The following is a 20949-nucleotide window of genomic DNA, read 5'->3' on the forward strand; positions in this document are numbered from 1 at the left end:
CTGGCACGGTGGCTCATGCCTGTAATCCCAGCTACTTTGGGAGGCCAAGGCAGGTGGATCACTTGAGGTCAGGAGTTCAAAACCACCCTGGTCAACATGGTGAAACCCCGTCTCTACCAAAAATACAAAATTAGCCTGGCATGGTGGTGTGGGCCTGTAGTCCCAGCTACTCGGGAGGCTGAGGCAGGAGAATCGCTTGAACCTGGGAGGCAGAGATTGCAGTGAGCCGAGATCATGCCACTGCCCTCCAGGCTGGGCAACAGAGTGAGATTCCATCTCAAAAAAAAAGAAATGTTAAAAGAAATCCTTTACAGAGAAGGAAAATGATAAAGGTCAAACACTTGGATCTACATAAAAAGCACTGAAGAAGGAATAAGTGAAGGTAAAATGAAAACTTTTATTTTTCTTATTATTAATTGATCTAACATAACAGTTTATTCAAAACAATAATAGGGACAATATATTCAATTATGTATGCTTATGCATATATCATATATATTCTTGTGTATCTTTATATATAAGTGAAATGAATGACAGCAGTGATACAAGGAAAGCAGTATGGTGTTATTTGAAAGTGGACCAGGATTAGTTGTAAATGTATATTGCGAACTCTAGGGCAACCACTAACAAATGTTTTAAAAAGTATAACTGATGTGGTAATAAAGGAGAGAAAATGGAGTCATATAAGATGCTCAGTTAAAACCACAAAAAGCAGGAAAAGAGTGGTAGATAAAAACAGGAACACAAAGAACAAGGGCAACAAATAGAAAGCAGTAACAAATACAACAGATATTTAACCCAACGGCATCAACAATCACTTTGAATGTCGATGGTCTATATACATTAATTAAAACACAGATTGTTTTAATCTGTGAATCAAAAACAAAATTCAACTGTATACTGTGTACAAGAAACATACTTGAAATATAAAGACACACAGAGCCTAAAAGTAAACAGAGGAAAATATACCATCCTACCACTAAGAAAGTGGGAGTAGCTATATTAATTTCAGACAGAGCAGTCTTCAAAGCAAAGAAAGTGATTGAGGATAAAAAGGGCCATACATAATGATAAAGGGATCACTTTTTCAAGAAGACATAGAAATTATTAACATATATGCACCTAACAACAAAGGGTCAAAATACATGAGGAAAAACTGGCTGGGTACCGTGGCTCATGCCTGTAATCCCAGCACTTTGGGAGGCCAAGGCGGGTGGGCCACTTGAAGTCAGGAGTTCAAGCCCAGCCTGGCCAACATGGCTAAACCCTGTCTCTACTAAAAATACAAAAACCAGCCAGGTGTGGTGGCACACACCTGTAATCCCAGCTACTCGAGGCTGAGACACAAGAATTGCTTAAACCCAGGAGGCAGAGTTTGCAGTGAGCTGAGGCTGCACCACTGCACTCCAGCCTGGGCAACAGAGTGAAACTCTGTCTCACACACACACACACACACACACACAGGAAAAACTGATAGAAGTGCAAGGAGAAATAGATGAATCACTTTTATAGTTGGAAATATCAACACACCTCTGTCAGAAATGGACAGATCCAGCAGGCAAAAAATTAGTAAGGACATAGTTAAACTCAACGACACCATCTGTCCATAGATGTAATTGACATCTGTAGACTCTTTCACCCAACAACAGCAGAATATATATTATTCTCAAGCTCACATGGAACATTCACCAAGCCTCTAGCTAGGCTAAATAAGAATAAGTTAGACCTTCTGGCCTAAGGTGTGCTTGTTAAAACACACTTTAACAAATTTAAAATAATAGAAATCATACAATCTCTGCTCTCAGACCACAATGGAATTAAACTAGAAAGAAATAACAGAAAGATAATTAGGAAATCCCCAAATACAAGGAGATTAAACAACACACTTCTAAATAACACAAGTCAAAGAAGATAGCTTGAAAGAAATTTCAAAATGGGCTGGGCACAGTGGCTCATGCCTGTAATTCCAGCACTTTGGGAAGCCAAGGTGGGAGAATCTCTTGAGCCCAGGAGTTCAAGACCAGCCTAGGCAACATCGTGAGACATCAACTCTACAAAAAAATTTTAAAAATTAGCTGGGCATGGTCCTAGCTACATACCTTTATCCCAGGTATGCAAAGCTGGTCCTACATTGGAAAAATTAATGAAATCTATCACATAATTAGGTTAAAGGAAAAAAAATCACACACACAATCAAATCAACAGACACAGAAAAAGTGTCTGACAAAATCCAATACCCATCATGATAAAAACTCTCAGTAAACTAAGAATAGAGGAGAACTTCTTCAACTTAATAAAGAATGTCTACAAATAATCTACAGTAACATCATACTTAATGGTGAGTAACTAGAAGCTTTCCCACTACAGTCAGGAGCAAGGCAAGGATGTCCCCTCACCACTACTTTTCAACATTGTATTAGAAGTCCTAGCTAATGCAATAAGAAAGACAAGAAAATAACAGGTATAGAGACAGGGAAGTAAGAAATAAAACTGTCTTTGTCTACAGATGACATGATTGTATATGTTGAAAATCTGAAGGAATCAACAAAAAAACCTCTTGGAAATAATAAACAATTATAGCAAGATTGTAGGATACAAGATTAATATACAAAAATTATATTACACATCAGCTTTGAACAAATGGAATTCAAAATTAAAAATATGGCTGGGCATGGTGGCTCACGCCTGTAATCCCAGCACTTTGGGAGGCCAAGGTGGGTGGATCACCTGAGGTCAGGAGTTCAAGACCAGCCTGGCCAACATGACGAAACCCTGTCTCTATTGAAAATACAAAAACTAGTTGGGTATCGTGGTGCATGCCTATAATCCCAGCTACTCAGGAGGCTGAGACTGGAGAATCACTTGAACCTGGGAGGCAGAGACTGCAGTGAGCCGAGATCGTGCCACTGCATTCCAGCCTGGGCAACAGAGCAAGACTCCATCTCAAAAAAAATTTAATTTAATTTAAAATGAATTAAAAAAAACACAATACCATTCACATTAGCACCCTCAAAAATGAAATACTTAGTTATAAAATTAACAAAATATGTACAAGACCTATAGAAGGAAAACTAGAAAATTCTCATGAAAGAAATCCAAGAAGAACCTAAATAGAGAGATATATTCTATATTCATGGATAAGAAGCTTCAATATTGTCAAGATGTCAGTTCTTCCCAACTTGATCTGTAAATACAATGCAATCCCAATCAAAATCCCAGCAACTTATTTTGTGGATATTGACAAAATGATTGTAAAGTTTATGGGGTGAGGTAAAAGATCCAGAGTAGCCAAAACTATACTGAAGGAAAACATAATTGGACTGACATTACCAAACTTCAAAACTTATTTTAAAACCAGAATAATCAAGACAATGTGGTATTGGTGAAAAAAAAATAGAAAAATAATGGTATAGACAAGAGAGCTCAGAAATGGACCCACAAAGATATAATCAACTGATCATTGACAAAGGAACAAAGGTAATACGATGGAGAAAAGATAACCTTTTTCAACAAATGGTGCTAGGACAACTGGATATCTACGTGAAAAAAAAAAAAGAAGAAGAAGAATCCACACACAAACCTTACACCCTTCACAAAAATTAACTCAAAATGGATCACAGACCAAAATGTAAAACAGAAAACTACAAAACTCCTGGAAGATAACACTGGAGAAAATCTAGATAATCTTGTGTTTGGCAATGACTTTTTAGCTACAACACGAAAGGCCTGCTTTACAAAAGAATTGATAAGCTGGACTCCATTAAAGTCAAAATTTTCTGCTCTACAAAACACTGTCAAGAGAATAAAAAACAAGCCATGGACTAAAAAAAAAAAAAAGACACATCTGGTAAAGAACTGCTATTGAAAATATACAAGAAACTTGGCCAGGCACAGTGGCTCATGCCTATAATCCAAGCACTTTGGGAGACCGAGGTGGGCAGATCGCCTGAGCTCAGGGGTTCGAGACCAGCCTGGGCAACATGGTGAAAACCTGTCTCTACCAAAAAAAATAAGAATTAGCTGGGCATGGTGGCGGGTGCCTGTAGTCCCAGCTACTCTGGAGGCTGAGGCAGGAGAATGGCTTGAACCAGGGAAGTGGAGGCTGCAAGAACCGAGATTTCACCACTGCACTCCAGCCTGGGTGACAAAGCGAGAGACTGAAGAAAAGAGGGGAGGGGAGGGGAGGGGAGGGAGGGGAGGGGAGGGGTGACAAAGCGAGAGACTGAAGAAAAGAGGGGAGGGGAGGGGGGAGGGGAGGGGAAGGGGAGGGGAGGGGAGGGGAGGGGGAGGGGAGGGGAGGGGGAGGGGAGGGGAGGGGAGGGGAGGGGGAGGGGAGGGGAGGGGGAGGGGAGGGGAGGGGTGACAAAGCGAGAGACTGAAGAAAAGAGGGGAGGGGAGGGGAGGGGGGAGGGGGAGGGGAGGGGAGGGGGGAGGGGGAGGGGAGGGGGAGGGGAGGGGGAGGGGAGGGGGAGGGGAGGGGGAGGGGAGGGGGAGGGGGAGGGGAGGGGGAGGGGAGGGGAGGGGTGACAAAGCGAGAGACTGAAGAAAAGAGGGGAGGGGAGGGGAGGGGGGAGGGGGAGGGGAGGGGGAGGGGAGGGGGAGGGGGAGGGGAGGGGGGAGGGGAGGGGGAGGGGAGGGGGAGGGGGGAGGGGGGAGGGGAGGGGAGGTGAGGGAAGGGAAGGGAGGGGAGGGGGAGGGGGAGGGGAGGGGGAGGGGGAGGGGAGGGGGAGGGGAGGGGGAGGGGGAGGGGAGGGGGAGGGGAGGGGGAGGGGAGGGGAGGGGGAGGGGAGGGGAGGGGTGACAAAGCGAGAGACTGAAGAAAAGAGGGGAGGGGAGGGGAGGGGGGAGGGGGAGGGGAGGGGGAGGGGAGGGGGAGGGGAGGGGGAGGGGAGGGGGAGGGGGAGGGGAGGGGGGAGGGGAGGGGGAGGGGAGGGGGAGGGGGAGGGGAGGGGAGGGGGAGGGGGAGGGGGGGAGGGGAGGGGGAGGGGAGGGGGGAGGGGGGAGGGGGAGGGGGAGGGGAGGGGGGAGGGGGAGGGGAGGGGAGGGGAGGGGGAGGGGAGGGGGAGGGGAGGGGGAGGGGAGGGGGAGGGGAGGGGGAGGGGAGGGGAGGTGAGGGAAGGGAAGGGTCGGGTCTTAAAACTCAGCAATTAGAAAACCAACAACCTGGCCAGGCGTGGTGGCTCACACCTATAATCCCAAAACTTTGGGAGACCGAGGTGGGTGGATCACGAGGTCAAGAGATCAGACCATCGTGGCCAACATGGTGAAACCCCATGTTTACCAAAAATACAAAAAAAGTTAGCTGGGTGCGGTGGCGTGCACCTGTAGTCCCAGCTACTTGGGAGGCTGAGGCAGGAGAATTGCTTGAACCTGGGAGGTGGAGGTTGCAGTGAGCTGAGATCACATCACTGCACTCCAGCCTGGCAACAGAGTGAGACTCTGTCTCAAAAAAAAAGAAAGAAAGAAAAAGATAAGAAAAGAAAACCAACAACCCAATTTTTAAAATACGCCAAAGACTTTAACAGACCTTCATTGAAGTATCTTACCAGGGACTAGGGGGAGCAGGAATGTGGAGTTACTAAAGGTTACAGAGTTTCTGTTTGGGTGAGGAAGAAGTTTTAGAAATAGTGATGACTATTGCACAACATTGTGAATAATTAATGCCAATGAATTGTATGATTAGAATTGCTAAAATGGCAAAGTTTTGTGTTATGCTGTATATATTTTATCACAATTTAAAAACAATAATGTAATATACCAAATATCATTGAATTGTATACTCTAAATGGGCGAATTATTGGCATGTGAATTATATCTCTATAAGGCTGTTTGAAAATATGTGCCCACAAAAATGTAAAAATCCATACCTTTTTAGGTGAAAAATAATTATTTTTGGTGCTTTGGAAATACTGGCCCTCACAGCAGTTTCTTGCTTGGTTTCACAAAAGGAGCAGTGAATTTCGTTGTTCCAGGTCAGTGCGTCTTGTTGAAAAAAACATTGGAGACAGTCCTGTTAAGGAAAAAAAGGATTTGGTGACCAAACTGGATCAACTGCAACCTGCACTCTCTGTTTCTATTGGAACTTTGCAAATGCCGTGGAAATGTAGTTCTCAGTGCTTTTCTCAAAGTCAACAAATCCAGAAGATAACAGTCTCACTAGCTGCAGCCAGATACCTGTAAAATCCACCTAGAAGGTGTTTCTTTCTTGTTACTGAGATGGATTTGAGTGCCTACCTCACTTATAATCTAGAAATCAGTTTTTTTGGGTTTTTTTTTTTTTTTGAGATGGAGTCTCGCTCTGTCACACAGGCTGGAGTGCAGTGGCATGATCTCGGCTCACTGCAACCTACACCTCCCAGTTCAAGTGATTCTCCTGCCTCAGCCTCCTGAGGAGCTGGGACTACAAGTGCGCACCACCAAGCCCAGCTAATCTTTATATTTTTACTAGAAATGGGGCGATCTGCCTACCTTGGCCTCCCAAAGTGCTGAGATTACAGGCGTTAAGCCACCACACCCAGCCTATAAATCAGCATTTTAACTTTTCTGTTTTTTTCAGAATAATACTGATTTTGCAATTTTTTTTTTTTTGAGACGGAGTCTCCCTCTGTCGCCAGGCTGAGTGCAGTGGCACGATCTTGGCTCACTGCAACCTCCACCTCCTGGGTTCAAGCGATTCTCCTGCCTCAGCCTCCAAGTAGCCGAGACTACAGGCGCTTGCCACCACACCCAGCTAATTTCTGTAGTTTTCATAGAGATGGGGTTCCACCATGTTGGCCGGGATAGTCTCGATCTCTTGACCTCGTGATCCGCCCGCCTTGGCCTCCCAAAGTGCTGGGATTACAGGCTTGAGCCTCCATGCCCAGCGACTTTGCAGTTTTCACCAGTGAAATCAGGCAGCTGCTTTATGCTATTCATCTCATTGCTAAAATGATCTGGTGACAAAAATGACTCTCAGGGTTTGGGGGTGGCCCATAATAAAGATAGCAGAACAGGGATAAATTAGACCCCATATCCATAGGAGAGATCCTCAGTGTGGCCAGCTCCATGGTTCTGCAAACCGTTAACTGGAAGAAGAAGATGAGCGCAGATTTTGTTTGCAGAGGACCCACTGGCACCTTACTTAGAGTGTTTGGAATTTCTTTCCAACAACCTTTAGCAGTTTGAGCTGAGAAACAAAGCCCAGTGCTGAATAAGTAATAGGATTCTATTCTCCAATTCTGGTAGGTAAAACTTTTAGCAATAAAATGTGCTTTCGTAATTTAGGAAGAAAAAATGTAAATTTGTATAATTCTGCAAGAAAACTTATTGCTGTCCGCCCCTTGTTTGCTCCTTATTGCTGGCTGTCTTCTACTGCCACCCACCCCATGCCCACATCCCCAGTTACAGATTAACTTTTGGCATTGTGGTGAAGAAAATTTGAGAGGTAAACCAAGGCACTAGATTCCATTCTCTCTTTCCAAAACATTTCACAACTTTAGTCCAAAATATAAGAGCTCAAGACTGAGAGTCTAGAATGTTTTATATCTAGTTCCCAATCTGGGCCTTACAGACCTCTGGGGTAAGGGAGGGTCATAAACTTTTTGCAAGAAATTATAAATTTCTTTTATGCACAAATCTACCTCAATAGACTGAATAAACCCCACTATATTTCCAATTTTACAATCAGGCTATTTCATTGAGTACATTTAAAAATATGATTGAATTCCTAGGAACTTTTGGCCAGTATGTCCCTAAAAAAAAAATACTGTCATCACGGACTTCCTCTTTCTTTTATTTATTTATTTACTTATTTGAGACAGAGACTCACTCTGTCGCCCAGGCTGGGGTGCAGTAGTGCGATCTTGGCTCACTACAACCTCCGCCTCCCGGGTTCAAGTGATTCTCATGGCTCAGTCTCCCAAATAGCTGGGATTACAGGTGCCCGCCACCATGTCCAACTAATTTTTGTATTTTTAGTAGAGACAGGGTTTCACCATGTTGGCCAGGCTGGTCTTGAACTCCTGAGCTCAGGTGATCCGCCTGCCTTGGCTTCCAAAAGTGCTGGGATTACAGGCATGAGCCACTGCGCCCAGCCTATTTTTTTAAAATTAAAGTTATAAAGCTGTCTCTCATACTAAACAAATGTAGGAAACAGCCCCAAGAAAATCCAGGGCTGAGAGTATAGCAAGACAAAGTGTCCAGGAATACTGCATTCCTACCTGAAGGGAGCATTCATATTTGGATGGAATGGGGAGTGAGAAGACAGTGAAGACTTCGTTCTTGTAGGTGCATTTCTCACACTTCAAACATACGATGCTGTAATTGAGCTGCTCTTCAAACAGCTGGGTGATGACGGATGTCTCAGTGGTAGTCCACTTCCTGCAGCATCTCTGAGTAGATCCTTTCTCATATGATCTTCTCCGGGAGTAGTGGTACTGAATCAAGGAGCAAATTTCACCCAAATTAATTATTGGTTATTTAAAAAAGACTGTGGCAACATGGTGAGATCCCATCTCTACAAAAAAAAACAAAAAATTAGCTAGGCATGGTGGCACACATCTGTGGTGCCAGCTACTCGGGAGGTTGAGGTTGGAGGATCAGTTGAGCCTAGGAGTTTGAGACTGCAGTGTTAGCACTACTGCACTCCAGCCTGGGTGACAGAGTGAGACCATGTTTCCCAAAAAAAAGGAAAAGTTTTCAATAAAATGACTGATTTCTTTTTTTTCTATCAGAATGAGACATTGCTACCAGAAACCACTTAGTTTTGGATTCAGACAATAGAGTAAGATATCCTTGAAAGTATATATATCATGTGTGATTTCTGATAATTCAGATATTTTCCCTTTAGATGGAACAGAGGAATGATGACACTCTAACTCTGGTAAAACATATACCCATGGCCCCATAAGCTACCAGCCTTGGGAGCTAGTTTTTTCTGGAAGGGGGTAAGTAAGCTAAATTAGCATTAGTTCACTCAAGCAGATCTAAAGGTAAAATATTAAGAAATCCAATCTTTCCTGTCTCCAGTCCCTTCAGGTTACATTCTGCAGCCTTTACTCCTTTAACTTCTAGAAAACACTTTTTTAAAAGAGCAAATCTTGGCCAGGCATGGTGGCTAACATCTGTAATCGTCGTGCTTTGGGAGGCTGAGGCGGGAGGAGTTTGAGATCAGATTGGGAAACATAACAAAATCCTGTCTCTACAAGGTTAATTAAAAAAAAAAAAGATAAGAGAGCAAATCTTAAATTTCTAAGGCAGCCTGGTAGAACCAGCCTTGTGGCCTGGTTTGGATCCAGCTCATACTCAGCAACAGCATTTCTGGGGCACACCCTGAATTTTCAGTGATTTAAGAGCCTCAGTGGAATATACATTTTGAAGATGCGTTAGCTCCACAGCTGGCTCTAATTTGGGGCTGTGCTCAGCATTCCACTTTTGCTTGCTCCTTTCATCACACTCTGCTGCCAAAGTCTTCCACCCTGACAGTAACTTAATTCCCCTAATTCCTACTTTGATCTTGGGAAACAGAATGCTATTTGTTTTCAGATTGGCTGTAGAAGAGGACACAAGTGATTTTTACTGCCCACTCACCTCTTTTCTTAAAAAAGTGCTGCCATGAATATTTTTTTTTCCTTTTCGTTGTTTTATTTTTAATTTTATTTTATTTTTATTTTTATTTTTGGAGACGGAGTCTTGCTCCGTCGTCCGGGCTGGAGTGCAGTGGCATGATCTCGGCACACTGCAACCTCCGCCTCCTGAGTTTAAGCGATTCTTGTGCCTCAGCCTCCTGAGTAGCTGGGACTGCAGGCGCCTGCCACCACGCCTGGCTGATTTTTGTATTTTTAGTAGAGACGGGGTTTCACCGTGTTAGCCAGGATGGTCTCGAACTCCTGACCTCAAGTGATCCACCCACCTCGGCCTCCTAAAGTGCTAGGATTACAGACGTGAACCACAGCGCCTGGCCATGAGTACTTTTTTATTACTCTAAATGAAAAATGGAACTGAGATCTGCCAATGAGAACAATTAATAGCTATAGTTTGCAACCTTTATGCTAACCATTCCCTGGGTATTAGAGGTGCAGTGAGGTAATGTTAGCAGAAGGACGTTGCATAAAGTCAAGGATACATTTTCAGAGAACGTGGGTCTCAGACCAAGGCTAAGGGCAGTGAGTTTTGTAAATAAAGGCAAAACCTCTAGAGTAACTGATGATTTCATGTTTAATGAAATGTATGTCCTAATTCGGTGATGAACTCAGGTTAGGCATGTTTGGTATGAGGATGAAACTTTGTAGTGCGTAGATCTGTTGCTTAATCTAATATCAAGCTTAATATTTTCATGGATTTGTAGGTCCCAAGAAAATTTAAGCTATAAAGTTCTATATGTTATTTCTCATGAGGAATATATTTTGCACTTTTAAAAACTAGTCCATTCAGCCTCTATTTACAAAGAAAAGTAGATTAGTGTTTCCCACGCCTGGCTGACCACTGGAAATGCCAAGTAAGCTTTCCCAAAAGACATTCTAATTCATTACCCTTGGAGTATGTGCCTTAAAATCTGTGTTGTAAAATCTTCCCAGATGATTCTGATGACAAGTAAGTTTGGTAAATACAGCTACACATTCAAATACTAACTTGGATGTTCTCCATGGGACACCTAGCACAGTGCTTGGCACAAAGTAGACAATATTAATTGAACAAGTAAAAGAATGAAAAATGGAAGCTGCTGATAAAGGTTCAGGACTATCCTATTTCAAGGTCATTAACTCTACTTACCTTTTTTAGAGCTTCATGAAGTTCATTTAGGACACAAATCAAGAATTCCTGAGCATCTTGTTGTGTCTTTTTCGTAAATGCTGGGTAGAGGTTGCCAAGAGCTGACCAGAATATTTCTGGTGAGACACAGTCTGAGTCTCCCAGCCACATGTCTGTCATCAGGTAGGCAAAAGCAGTGGCAACTTCACTGCAATCGCTTGGAAGAAGAAAGGGATATGTTTCTGGCTGATTTAATGAAAAGAGGGCACCTAATCACCCAAGCCTAGGAAATTAGTCTCAAAATGGAAGAACGTGGTGTCTCATGCCTGTAACCCCAGCACTTTGGGAGGCCAATGCAGGAGGATAGCTTGAGCCCCCAGAAGGTCGAGGCTGCAGTGAGCTGTGATCATACCACTACTTCACCCCAGCTTGGGTGACAGAACAAGACTGTCTAAAAGAAAAAAAAGGAGGCCAGGCTCAGTGGCTCACACCTGTAATTCCAGCACTTTGGGGGGCCGAGGTGGTAGGTTGGGAGGGGTGGATCACTTGAGGCCAGGAGCTCAAGACCAGCCTGGCCAACATGGTGAAACCCCGTCTCTACTAAAAATACAAAAAAAATACAAAAATACAAAAAAAATTAGCCAGGCATGGTGGCGCGTGCCTGTAATCCCAGCTACTCAGGAGGCTGAGGCAGGAGAGTCACTTGAACCCGAGGAACAGAGGTTGCAGGGAGCCAAGATCGCACCACTGCACTCCAGCCTGGGCAACAGAACGAGACCCTGTCTCAACAACGACAATAAAAAAAAAAAAAAAAAAAAAAGGAGCTGCATTCATTTCTTGGTTGCCCTTCCCACTTTTACTTACTCTAGCGTGTTATCTGGGAAGCTACAACCTCTACTGACTTGTTTGTTTATCTCTTACTAGGGATTCCAGAGTTCCTTCTCTAACCTCATCTGTGGGGAAGTGGGGGTGGGGGCTGGGCTGCAGGGAATGCAAATGGTCTTACTTTTGCAGAGCGGTGATATACTTCCCGGTGAGAAAGTATTCCACCAGCGGCAAGATGCTGCAGAGACACTGTAAGATGGCATTCACGCAGCATGTGTTGTCCAAGTTCCGCAAGCCAGTGACACCCTGAAAATGGGGCTGGTTCCCATCAGCCTCCTTAACTGGAAGGGTATCACAGTAATCTGTGCACTCTGCACTGTGTTGGTGCCACATGGGAAGAAAGGGTTTTGAGAGAACAAAATATGTAGAAATGACAATAAGCCTCTCTTAATATTATGAAATAAAGAAGAGTTCTTAATAAGACTTCCTCCAAACACATTCCCTACCAAGGACAGGAAGTATTGGAACTTGGAGTCTAAAATTGTATTATGGCAGAGCATAGTGGCTCACACCTGTAATCCCAGCCCTTTGGGAGGCCGAGGTGGGAGGATTGCTTGAGGCCAGGAGTTTGAGACCAGCCGGGGTAACATAGTGAGATCTTGTCTCTATTACATAAATAAATTAAATTAAATTAAAAACAAAATTACATAACTTAGACCAGAACTATGAACAAGTACCTGAAGCCAAATAAGACAGATAAAAATTTCTTTCTAAAACTAAAGCAAGACAACTGACAACTTGCTGGGCAAGTAATTAAATTATTATTATTATTATTAATAGTTAATAAAACAATAGCTATCAGGTAGTGAGCCTGGCACTATTTAAGTACTTAACATGCATTTTCCCATTAAATCTTTCAACAATTGTGTAAGGTAGGAACAATTATTTTTACATCCCATTTTACAGATGAGATGTCAGGTTTGAATGATTTAGTCATTTACTCATGGGGTGTGTGGTGGTATGTAAAAAAAGGAATATCCACCTATCTGTTTACCTCCCTCCCTCTCTCCCAACATATCTATCCATTAAGATATTTGGATTTACATATATTAAGATTGTCTATATTTATTAAGATTGTCTATATATATGTGATATATATGTATATATTTGTATATATATGTATGTATGGCATATATATTGAAGGCATAATATATACACATTAAGAGCATGAATATATATATCTTAAGAGCACACATATGTGTATATATATATGTATATAGCTATATACATATAAACACACACACACACACATATACACGGAGAGGAGAAAGAGCACAGACTTTGTAAAAATATAGATCTTAGTTTAAATCCCAACTATGCCATTTATTAATTATAGGATCTGGGATTCTATGTCCGTTTCTCATCTATAAAATAGGAATAATATCATCTGCCTGATAGGATGGTTGTGAGGATTATGCAGGTATCATGCAAGCTACTTGACACAGGTTCGTCTAAATGACAACTGAAAAATTTTTTTAAGTGACTGATCTAGGATGTCCTTCCCAGTAAGCTACAGGATTAGAGTGTTCATATGAATTGCCCAGACCTGCCTGCACAGAGAGAACACTGAGGGTTCCGAAGGGGACCTCCTCTCCCTGCACAGAGCTTTCTCTTATAATTTTTTGTATTGTGCCAGGCAGCCTGGTATCTATGTCCTCTCGGATTTTTCTTTCCATATATTGTATCTAAAGTTGGGGCTCCATGAGACAGTGACCTTACCTCATACATACTTTTAAGTACAGTTACGCCAGTTTGAAAAGTGTTCACTGTTATAAGAATGGTCATTTTCACTTTTACTCACTGATACCACAGGAGGTCCTAGACTGTCACCCTTTAGGAAGGACATGTATTTATTGCCAAGATATTAGGTACAATCTTCCTTCCTTTCGGGGGACCTCCCATGGGTCACACCTGGGAGAACCCTCCTGAATGCGGTGTGTGTCCCCTGACTCCTCTGAGCTTGACTTTCCCACCACTGGGCTAATCTAGAAAGCTGTAGTAGATCAACGCTCACAGGACGTAGTAGATACCGAAGTCACCTGCAGGGAGAGACAGCTGAGAAGTCATTTTAATGGAATCACGTTGGACTTTCGCTTCTATTCAGGAGCTACATCTATTCCTTTCAACTTCATTTCTCTGAGCCTGTTAACGCTGGCTTTTTGTTTTAAACAATTGATATGCTCCTCTTTCTTCCAGTAGCTGCAAACTGATTTTCACCTGTATCAGGCACCACTCCAACTTGGATTTTCCATACATCATAATCCTTTCCATTCACCTTCAAGATTCTAGCATGTTGCCATGAGACACTGCTACTGGGTTGTCTGAAATGTTTTAGAAAGATTAGGCTCCAGAGAATGAACTACACATATAACCTCTCTTCCTTCTTCCATCACTCAGTTTCTCTTGTGTATATATATATTACACACACACACACACACACACACACACACACACACACACACACTTACATGTGCACAAAAGATTTACCGCCACTGAGTTAGTGGACACTACGGCCACCCTGCCTGCTCTGGGCACCCATTCCCCCTTCCCAGCGACTACACCACACCTAGGAGCCCTGAGGGAATTTCCTCACCCCGGGGAGCGAGGACTTCCACTTCTATTCAGGAGCTAGATCTATCCGGACTGAATACCGGATCAGAAAAAAAAAAAAATTGCCATAAAAGAACATTATGGGAACGATTGATGAAATTTGAATATGGATAATATGCAGATAGTTTTTTCTATTAATGTTGAATCTTCTGAATTTGATAAGATTGTACTGTGTTTATGCAAGGGGATGCCCTTGTTCTTAGAAAATACACACTGAAGTTTTTCGGGGCACAGGGGCATGATACATGCAACCTATTTTCAAATGGTTCAGGAAGCACACGGGGACAGGAGGACAGGAAGGAAGGGGACTGATAAAGCACATACTATAAAGCCAGTGCACCCACACGCCAGCAGTTGGTGAATCCGAGTGAAGGCCCACTAAAGAGCACTATTCTTGCAACTCTTCTGCAAGTTTAAAAAATTAAAAAGAGGCCGGGCGCATCGGCTCATGCCTGTAATCCCAGCACTTTGGGAGGCTGAGGCGGGAGGATTACGAGGTCAGGAGACAGAGACCATCCTGGCTACACGGTGATACCCCATCTCTACTAAAAATACAATTAGCTGGGCGTGGTGGCGGGCGCCTGTAGTCCCAGCTACTCGGGAAACTGAGGCAGAAGAATGACGTGAACCCGGGAGGCGGAGCTTGCCGTGAGCCGAGATCGCGCCACTGCACTCCAGCCTGGGCAACAAAGCGAAGACTCGGTCTCAAAAAAAGAAAAAAAAAATTAAAAAGAAAGAATATATTACACATATTTTTTGCTAAAATGGATTTCTCTCCAGATATATGACTGGTAAGTCAAAAAAAGCAAGGTGTTGAAGAATCCATAGTATGCACACCAACTTATGTCTAAATGGTTAAAAAAAACCCCCACATATATGCTCAGGCTACACAAAGATATTTAGAATATTCATTCTTTGACACCTGGATAAGGAATCCTGGCAAGTAGAGCTGTCCTCTCTTGCAGGTATTTGATATTTGCGATGTATTTACAGAGGTATCTCTCCAAGTCACCTCAGTGGTGGTTCTGCAGGACTTAAATCCTGTAAACTTGCTCTATTTGTCAGTGAGGCTCTCCCAAGTCCTTCATTTTCTCCTAATCAATAGGGCCTTTTAAAAGTTTCATTTTGTGTTTGATGCTGGTAGGTAAAAATACAATTATTTGTCATGTGTTGGTTGTCTATCCAGGAACCTTTCTAACCTGACTTACTCTTTAATTTTTTAATTTTTATTTAAATAGAGACAGGGTCTCGCTATGTTGCCCAGGCTGGTCTCGAACTCATGGGCTCAAGCAATCCTCCCACCTCACCCTCCCAAAGTGCTAGCATTACAGATGTGAGCCCCTGAGTATGGCCTAACTTGACTTACTTAAGTCTAATTTTTACATAGGTTCTTTGGATTTTTTATAAACACATTCAAGTTGTCTGCAACAAAATCAGTTTAATTTTTTTCTGAGTCTTACTTCTTCTTTACTAGTGAGGACTGCCAGTAAAATAGTGAAAATAGTGAAAAATTGTGAACACAGTAAAATAGTGAATAGAAGTGGAGATAGCTAATTGCTTAACTCAGAGAGAAAGCTTTGGGTAATTCACCATTAAGTATGATGTTTGCAGTCATAGTATTGAAGAGTTGTAATCATGAATGGATAGTGAGGGTGACCAGATTTCTCTGTATTTATTGAGGTAATCATGAGATTTTCTTTCTTATTCTGTTATTGTTGTTCATCATCGATGGTCACATATTAAACTAATCTTCTATTCCTCAGGTATATTTTGTTTGTGATGTAGTTATTATTTTCATGAATTGTTGGGTTCTAGTTGTTAATCTTTTTGCTCAAGGGTTTCGTATCTATGTTCATGAGTTAGATTATCTATGTGTTAATGTTCTGTGCTCTATGACAAACTACTAAGCTTAGTTTAAAACCAGACATGGGGCTGGGTGTGGTGGCTCATGCCTGTAATCCCAGCACTTGGGGAGGCCGAGGTAGGAGGATCACTTGAGTCCAGGAATTCAAGACCAGTTTGGGCAACACAGTGAGAATATCCCCCACCTCCACCCCCATTCCCCCCACCCCACTCCCCACCCTCCGTCTACCAAAAAATAATAATAATAATTAGCCGGCCATGGTGGTGTATGACTGTAGTTCCAGCTACTCAGGAAGCCAAGGTGGAAGGATCACTTGAGCCCAGGACGTCACGCTTGCAGTGAGCTGTGATTGTGCCATTGCACTCCAGCCTGGGTGACAGAGTGAGACCCTGTCTCAAAAAGAACCCCAAAAGCCAGGAGTGGTGGCTTACACTCGCAATCCCAGCATTTTGGGAGGCTGAGGCGGGCAGATCACTTGAGGCCGGGAGTTAGAGACCAGCCTGGCCAACATGGCGAAACCCTGTCTCTACTAAAAATACAAAAAGAATAGCTGGGCATGGTGGCGCGGGCCTGTAATCCTAGCTACTCTGGAATCTGAGGCATGAGAATCCCTTGAACCTGGGAGGCGGAAATTGCAGTGACTCAAGATCATGCCACTGCCCTCTAGCCTGGGCAATAGAACAAGACTCTGTCTCAAAACAAAACAAAACAAAACTCAAAAAGGAAAACCAGATATAGTTTAGCTGGGATCTCACATTGCATTTAGTTTTCATGTCCCTTTTAGGCTCCTTCAACCTGAAACGGTTCTACGTATTTCCTTGATTTTCATGAACTTGACTTTTGAAGATTACTGACCAATTATTGTGAAGAATATCCCTTAATTTCTATTCAGGAGCTACATCTATCTGGACTGAATCCCAGATCAGAAAAAAAAAATTGCCACAAAAGAACATTATGGGAACTATGTTGTCTGATGTTTCCTCATGATTAGATTCACATTATGCATTTTTATGAAGAATATCACAGAAGTGAAGCTATATTCTTATTGCATTGTATTAAATGTTATACAATTTTGATTTGTCCCAGCACTGGTTATGTGAACTGTGATTAACTGTGATAACTTGAATGAGGTAGGGTCTCCCAGGTTTCTCCAATGTAGTTTTTCCTTTCGTAATCATCAGGAAGCATTTTGCAGGGAGGACTTTGAGACTGTGTAAATGGTCTGTTCCTCATCAAACTTTCATACACTAGTTTTAGTAATTGATGTTTCTTCGCTGGATTTTTGCTATGGTGATTTCCAAGTGGTGATTTTCTAATATCATTATTCTGACTACATTCATCTATTGGTACTCGACTATAAAGAGAAGTTTCTCCATTTTTTTTTTTTTTTTTTTTGTGACAGGGTCTCACTGTCCCCCAGGTTGGAGTGCAGTGGCACAATCTCGGCTTCCTGCAACCTCCACTTCCCAGGCTTAAGCGATTCTCCAGCTTCAGCGTCCTGTGTAGCTGGGACTACAGGTGCACGCCACCAATGCCTGGATAATTTTTGTAATTTTTGTAGAGACAGGGTTTTGCCACGTTGCCCACGCTGGTCTTGAACTCCTGAGCTCGAAGCAATCCACCTTGGCCTCCCAAAGTGTTGGGATTACAGGCGTGAGCCACCGCACCTGGCTGTCTCCATTTATTCTTTTATTTTAATCAGCATGGACTCACAAATTCCCGTTTTGTTCAATGGATTACATCTGATATTTTATTTATTTATTTTTAAATTATACTTCAAGTTCTGGGATACATGTGCAGAACGTGCAGGTTACATAGGTATACGTGTGCCATGGTGGTTTGCTGCACCCATGCTATCCTTCCTCTAGCTCCCCACTCCCTGACAGGCCCCGGTGTGTGATGTTCTCCTCCCTGTGTCCATGTGTTCTCATTGTTCAACTCCTGCTTATGAGTGAGAACATGAGGTGTTTGGTTTTCTGTTCTTGTGTTTGCTGAGAATGATGGTTTCCAGCTTCATCCATGTCCCTGAACTCATCCTTTATGGGTGCGCATCTGATATTTTCATGTTTTTTTTGTGTGTGTGTTTTTTGAGACAGGGTCTCGCTTTGTTGCTCACTGGAGTGCAATGGCATGATCTCGGCTCACTGCAGCCTCAATTTCTTGGGCTCAAGCAATCCTTCTGCCTCAGCCTCCTGAGTAGTTGGGACTACATCACATGCCACTACGCCCAGCTATTTTTAAATTTTGTTGTAGAGACGGGGGTTTCACTATGTTGCCCAGGCTGGTCTTGAGCTCTTGGTCTCAAGCTCAACCAATTTGCCCTCTTAAAGTGCTGGGATTATAGGTGTGAGCCACCTCGCCTGGCCATGATTTATTTTAGATGTTCAAATGGTCTCAAGATTAGCCTGCAGGAAGCCCTTCAAGATGTCTTCTGTATCCATTTGACATGTCCTCATTGTTCTTTGAGCACTTCCTTTGTTTGGCACAGCAAGATCTTCTAGAGTACCATTCCTGCCCCAATCCTGAAGTCAGGTGTTTCTCCGAGCCCTGGTTCCTTTTAATGAAGAATGGTATTTAGAAACCAAGATCTGGGAGCTGGGTATACTCATGTTATTACAGCGTTTCTGCTTCCAGGTCCTCTATGCATACATACATCCACATCCATAGGTATATCTCTCTACATTTTTTTTTTCAGTATTACTACCATACTGAATACATCTTGATATTTTGGGAACCATGAATTCATGCCAGTAATTCCAATTCCAAACCTACATTTCAGGATTTATTCTAGTTTCCTCCCTTTTACATATTTACAACCCCATCTCCAACAGAGAGGCACTTCCCATTGTCCTCAATGTATTTCCTTATTTGATCAACCCCTCTGTATATAACTAATCTCCTGTCGCTGCTGACATCAACCCCACTCCCCTCTTTACACAACACACAAGCACTATCCTCACCCTGCTTTGCTGACACCCCCCACCAGGTCACTGTTGCCTCCCAACATGAACACCTATGATTGGTCTGAAACCTAATGGATTTTAGACTAAATTATGAATGAATGATGAAAGGGACCTGGGGCCTGGTCTTCCTGTTAGTGTGTGTGTGCTTTTGAGACAGCATCTTGCCATGTTGTTAGGCACATCCTGAACTCCCAGGCTCAAATTATCCTACTGCCTCAGCCTCCCAAGTAGCTGGGATTATAGGCGTGAGCCACCACTCCTGGCCCTAGTGGATTACTTTGTAAAAATCCTCTCCTTCCCCTCAAACTTTTTTATTTCCTTCTAATGGCCAAGAAGTGTATTGTTTCTATATTCGATTTATTTCCTTTAAATATTAAAAAAAAATAAAAGTAACCTGTTACCTTAATCTATTTGGGTCTAAGGTTTGAATAGCAAAGAATACTGTATTATCCCAACCTATTTGGTTTCTAAACTCTGGATGCCACGAGTCTGTGTGAAAATGTACGTTAATCTATGTAGTTCCTGAGCTCACATAGTGAAAGTGAAGATAGCAAGGGTTACCCGTATTTAGAATTACCTTTCAATGTCAAAAATATCCATAATTTTTCCCAAATAGAAATGAAACCTTTAACGTGCTTTTACTATCTTCCTCTGAATCACTTTCAATATTTTAAAAAATCTTATTATAGTTTACATTTTTCAAAAAACATTTGTGACCAGATGCAGTGGCTCGCACTGGTAATCCCAGCACTTTGTGAGGCTGAGGCACTGAGGATTGCTTGAAGTCAGTTCAAGACCAGCCTGGGTAACACAGTGAGACCTCATCTCTAAAATAACAAACAAAAATAAATAAATAAAATAAATAAAAATAAAATAAATAAAACAAACAAAATTTGTAAGCATTTAAATTTGTGTATTTCATACACCATTGTTTACTTCTGTGCATTTTTTTACGTTGTGTCTTCTTAGATTCTTTTTCTTTGAAGATATCCTTAACATTTTCCAAGAAAAAGCATGGGAAGTAGACTTTCTGCGAGCGCCATCACATGACTGGATTCAACTTTCTCCCTCTTTCCCCTAACAATATTGTTTTGCTGCCTCTTAGATACAGGAGATAAGAATTTTTTTTTTTTTTTTTTTTTTTGAGACAGGGTCTCTGTCACCCAGGGTGGAGTGCAGCAGCACAAACACGGCTTACTACAAACTCTGCCTCCCAGGCTCAAGCAATCCTCCTACCTCAGCCTCCAGAGCAGCTGGGACTACAGGTGTGTGCCACCACGCCTCGCTAATTTTTTTTTTTGGTAGAGACAAGGTGTCACTATGTTGCCCAGGCTGGTCTCGAACTCCTGGGCTTAAGCGAACCTCCCACCTCAGCCTCCCAAAGTACTGGAATTACAGGTGTGAGCCACCACGCCTGGCCTACCATGTGAGAATTCTGATGTCAATCTGTTCCCTGTAAACTTTTTCTTTACTTGCAGAATCACAAAACGTGGCATTTAGTGGGTTATTTCCTTCCTTCTAGCGTTTTTATTCTAGAACCTTTATTCAACAGTTATTGTGGCCGGTCATGGTGGCTCACACCTGCAATCTCAACACTTTGGGAGGCCAAGGTGGGTATATTGCTTGAGCCCAGGAGTTTGAGACCAGCCTGGGCAACGAAATGAAACCCCATCACTACAGAAAAATAGAAAAATATCAGCTGGGTGTGGTGGTGGGTGCCTGTGGTCCCAGCTATTTGGGAGGCTCAAGCTTGAGCCTGGGAAGCGGAGATTGCAGTAAGCCAAGATCACACCACTGCACTCCAGCCTGGGCGAGAGTGAGACCCTGTCTCAAAACAAAACAAAAACCCCCAAAACACAAAAAGCTATGGTATCTCATTTATTAATCCAGAAAACGTGT

General features: G+C 42.8%; 1 protein-coding gene across 1 annotated transcript in view; it reads right to left on the minus strand.

Moving 5' to 3' along the window:
- USP50 (ubiquitin specific peptidase 50) overlaps positions 1 to 13856 on the minus strand; it is a 46792-nt gene extending 32936 nt beyond the window's left edge. Inside the window, exons 1-5 of the mRNA XM_019011088.4 lie at positions 13628 to 13856; positions 11735 to 11929; positions 10750 to 10945; positions 8199 to 8414; positions 5868 to 6010 (exon numbers count right to left, since the gene is read on the minus strand). Of these exons, the coding sequence (XP_018866633.1) occupies positions 5868 to 6010; positions 8199 to 8414; positions 10750 to 10945; positions 11735 to 11929; positions 13628 to 13680 (803 nt within the window). The 5' untranslated portion in view covers positions 13681 to 13856. The remainder of the gene's footprint in view (positions 1 to 5867; positions 6011 to 8198; positions 8415 to 10749; positions 10946 to 11734; positions 11930 to 13627) is intronic.
- Between the last annotated feature and the right edge of the window lie 7093 nt (positions 13857 to 20949).

Source organism: Gorilla gorilla, chromosome 16 (assembly GCF_029281585.2).
Source record: "Gorilla gorilla gorilla isolate KB3781 chromosome 16, NHGRI_mGorGor1-v2.1_pri, whole genome shotgun sequence".
NCBI lineage: Eukaryota > Metazoa > Chordata > Mammalia > Primates > Hominidae > Gorilla > Gorilla gorilla.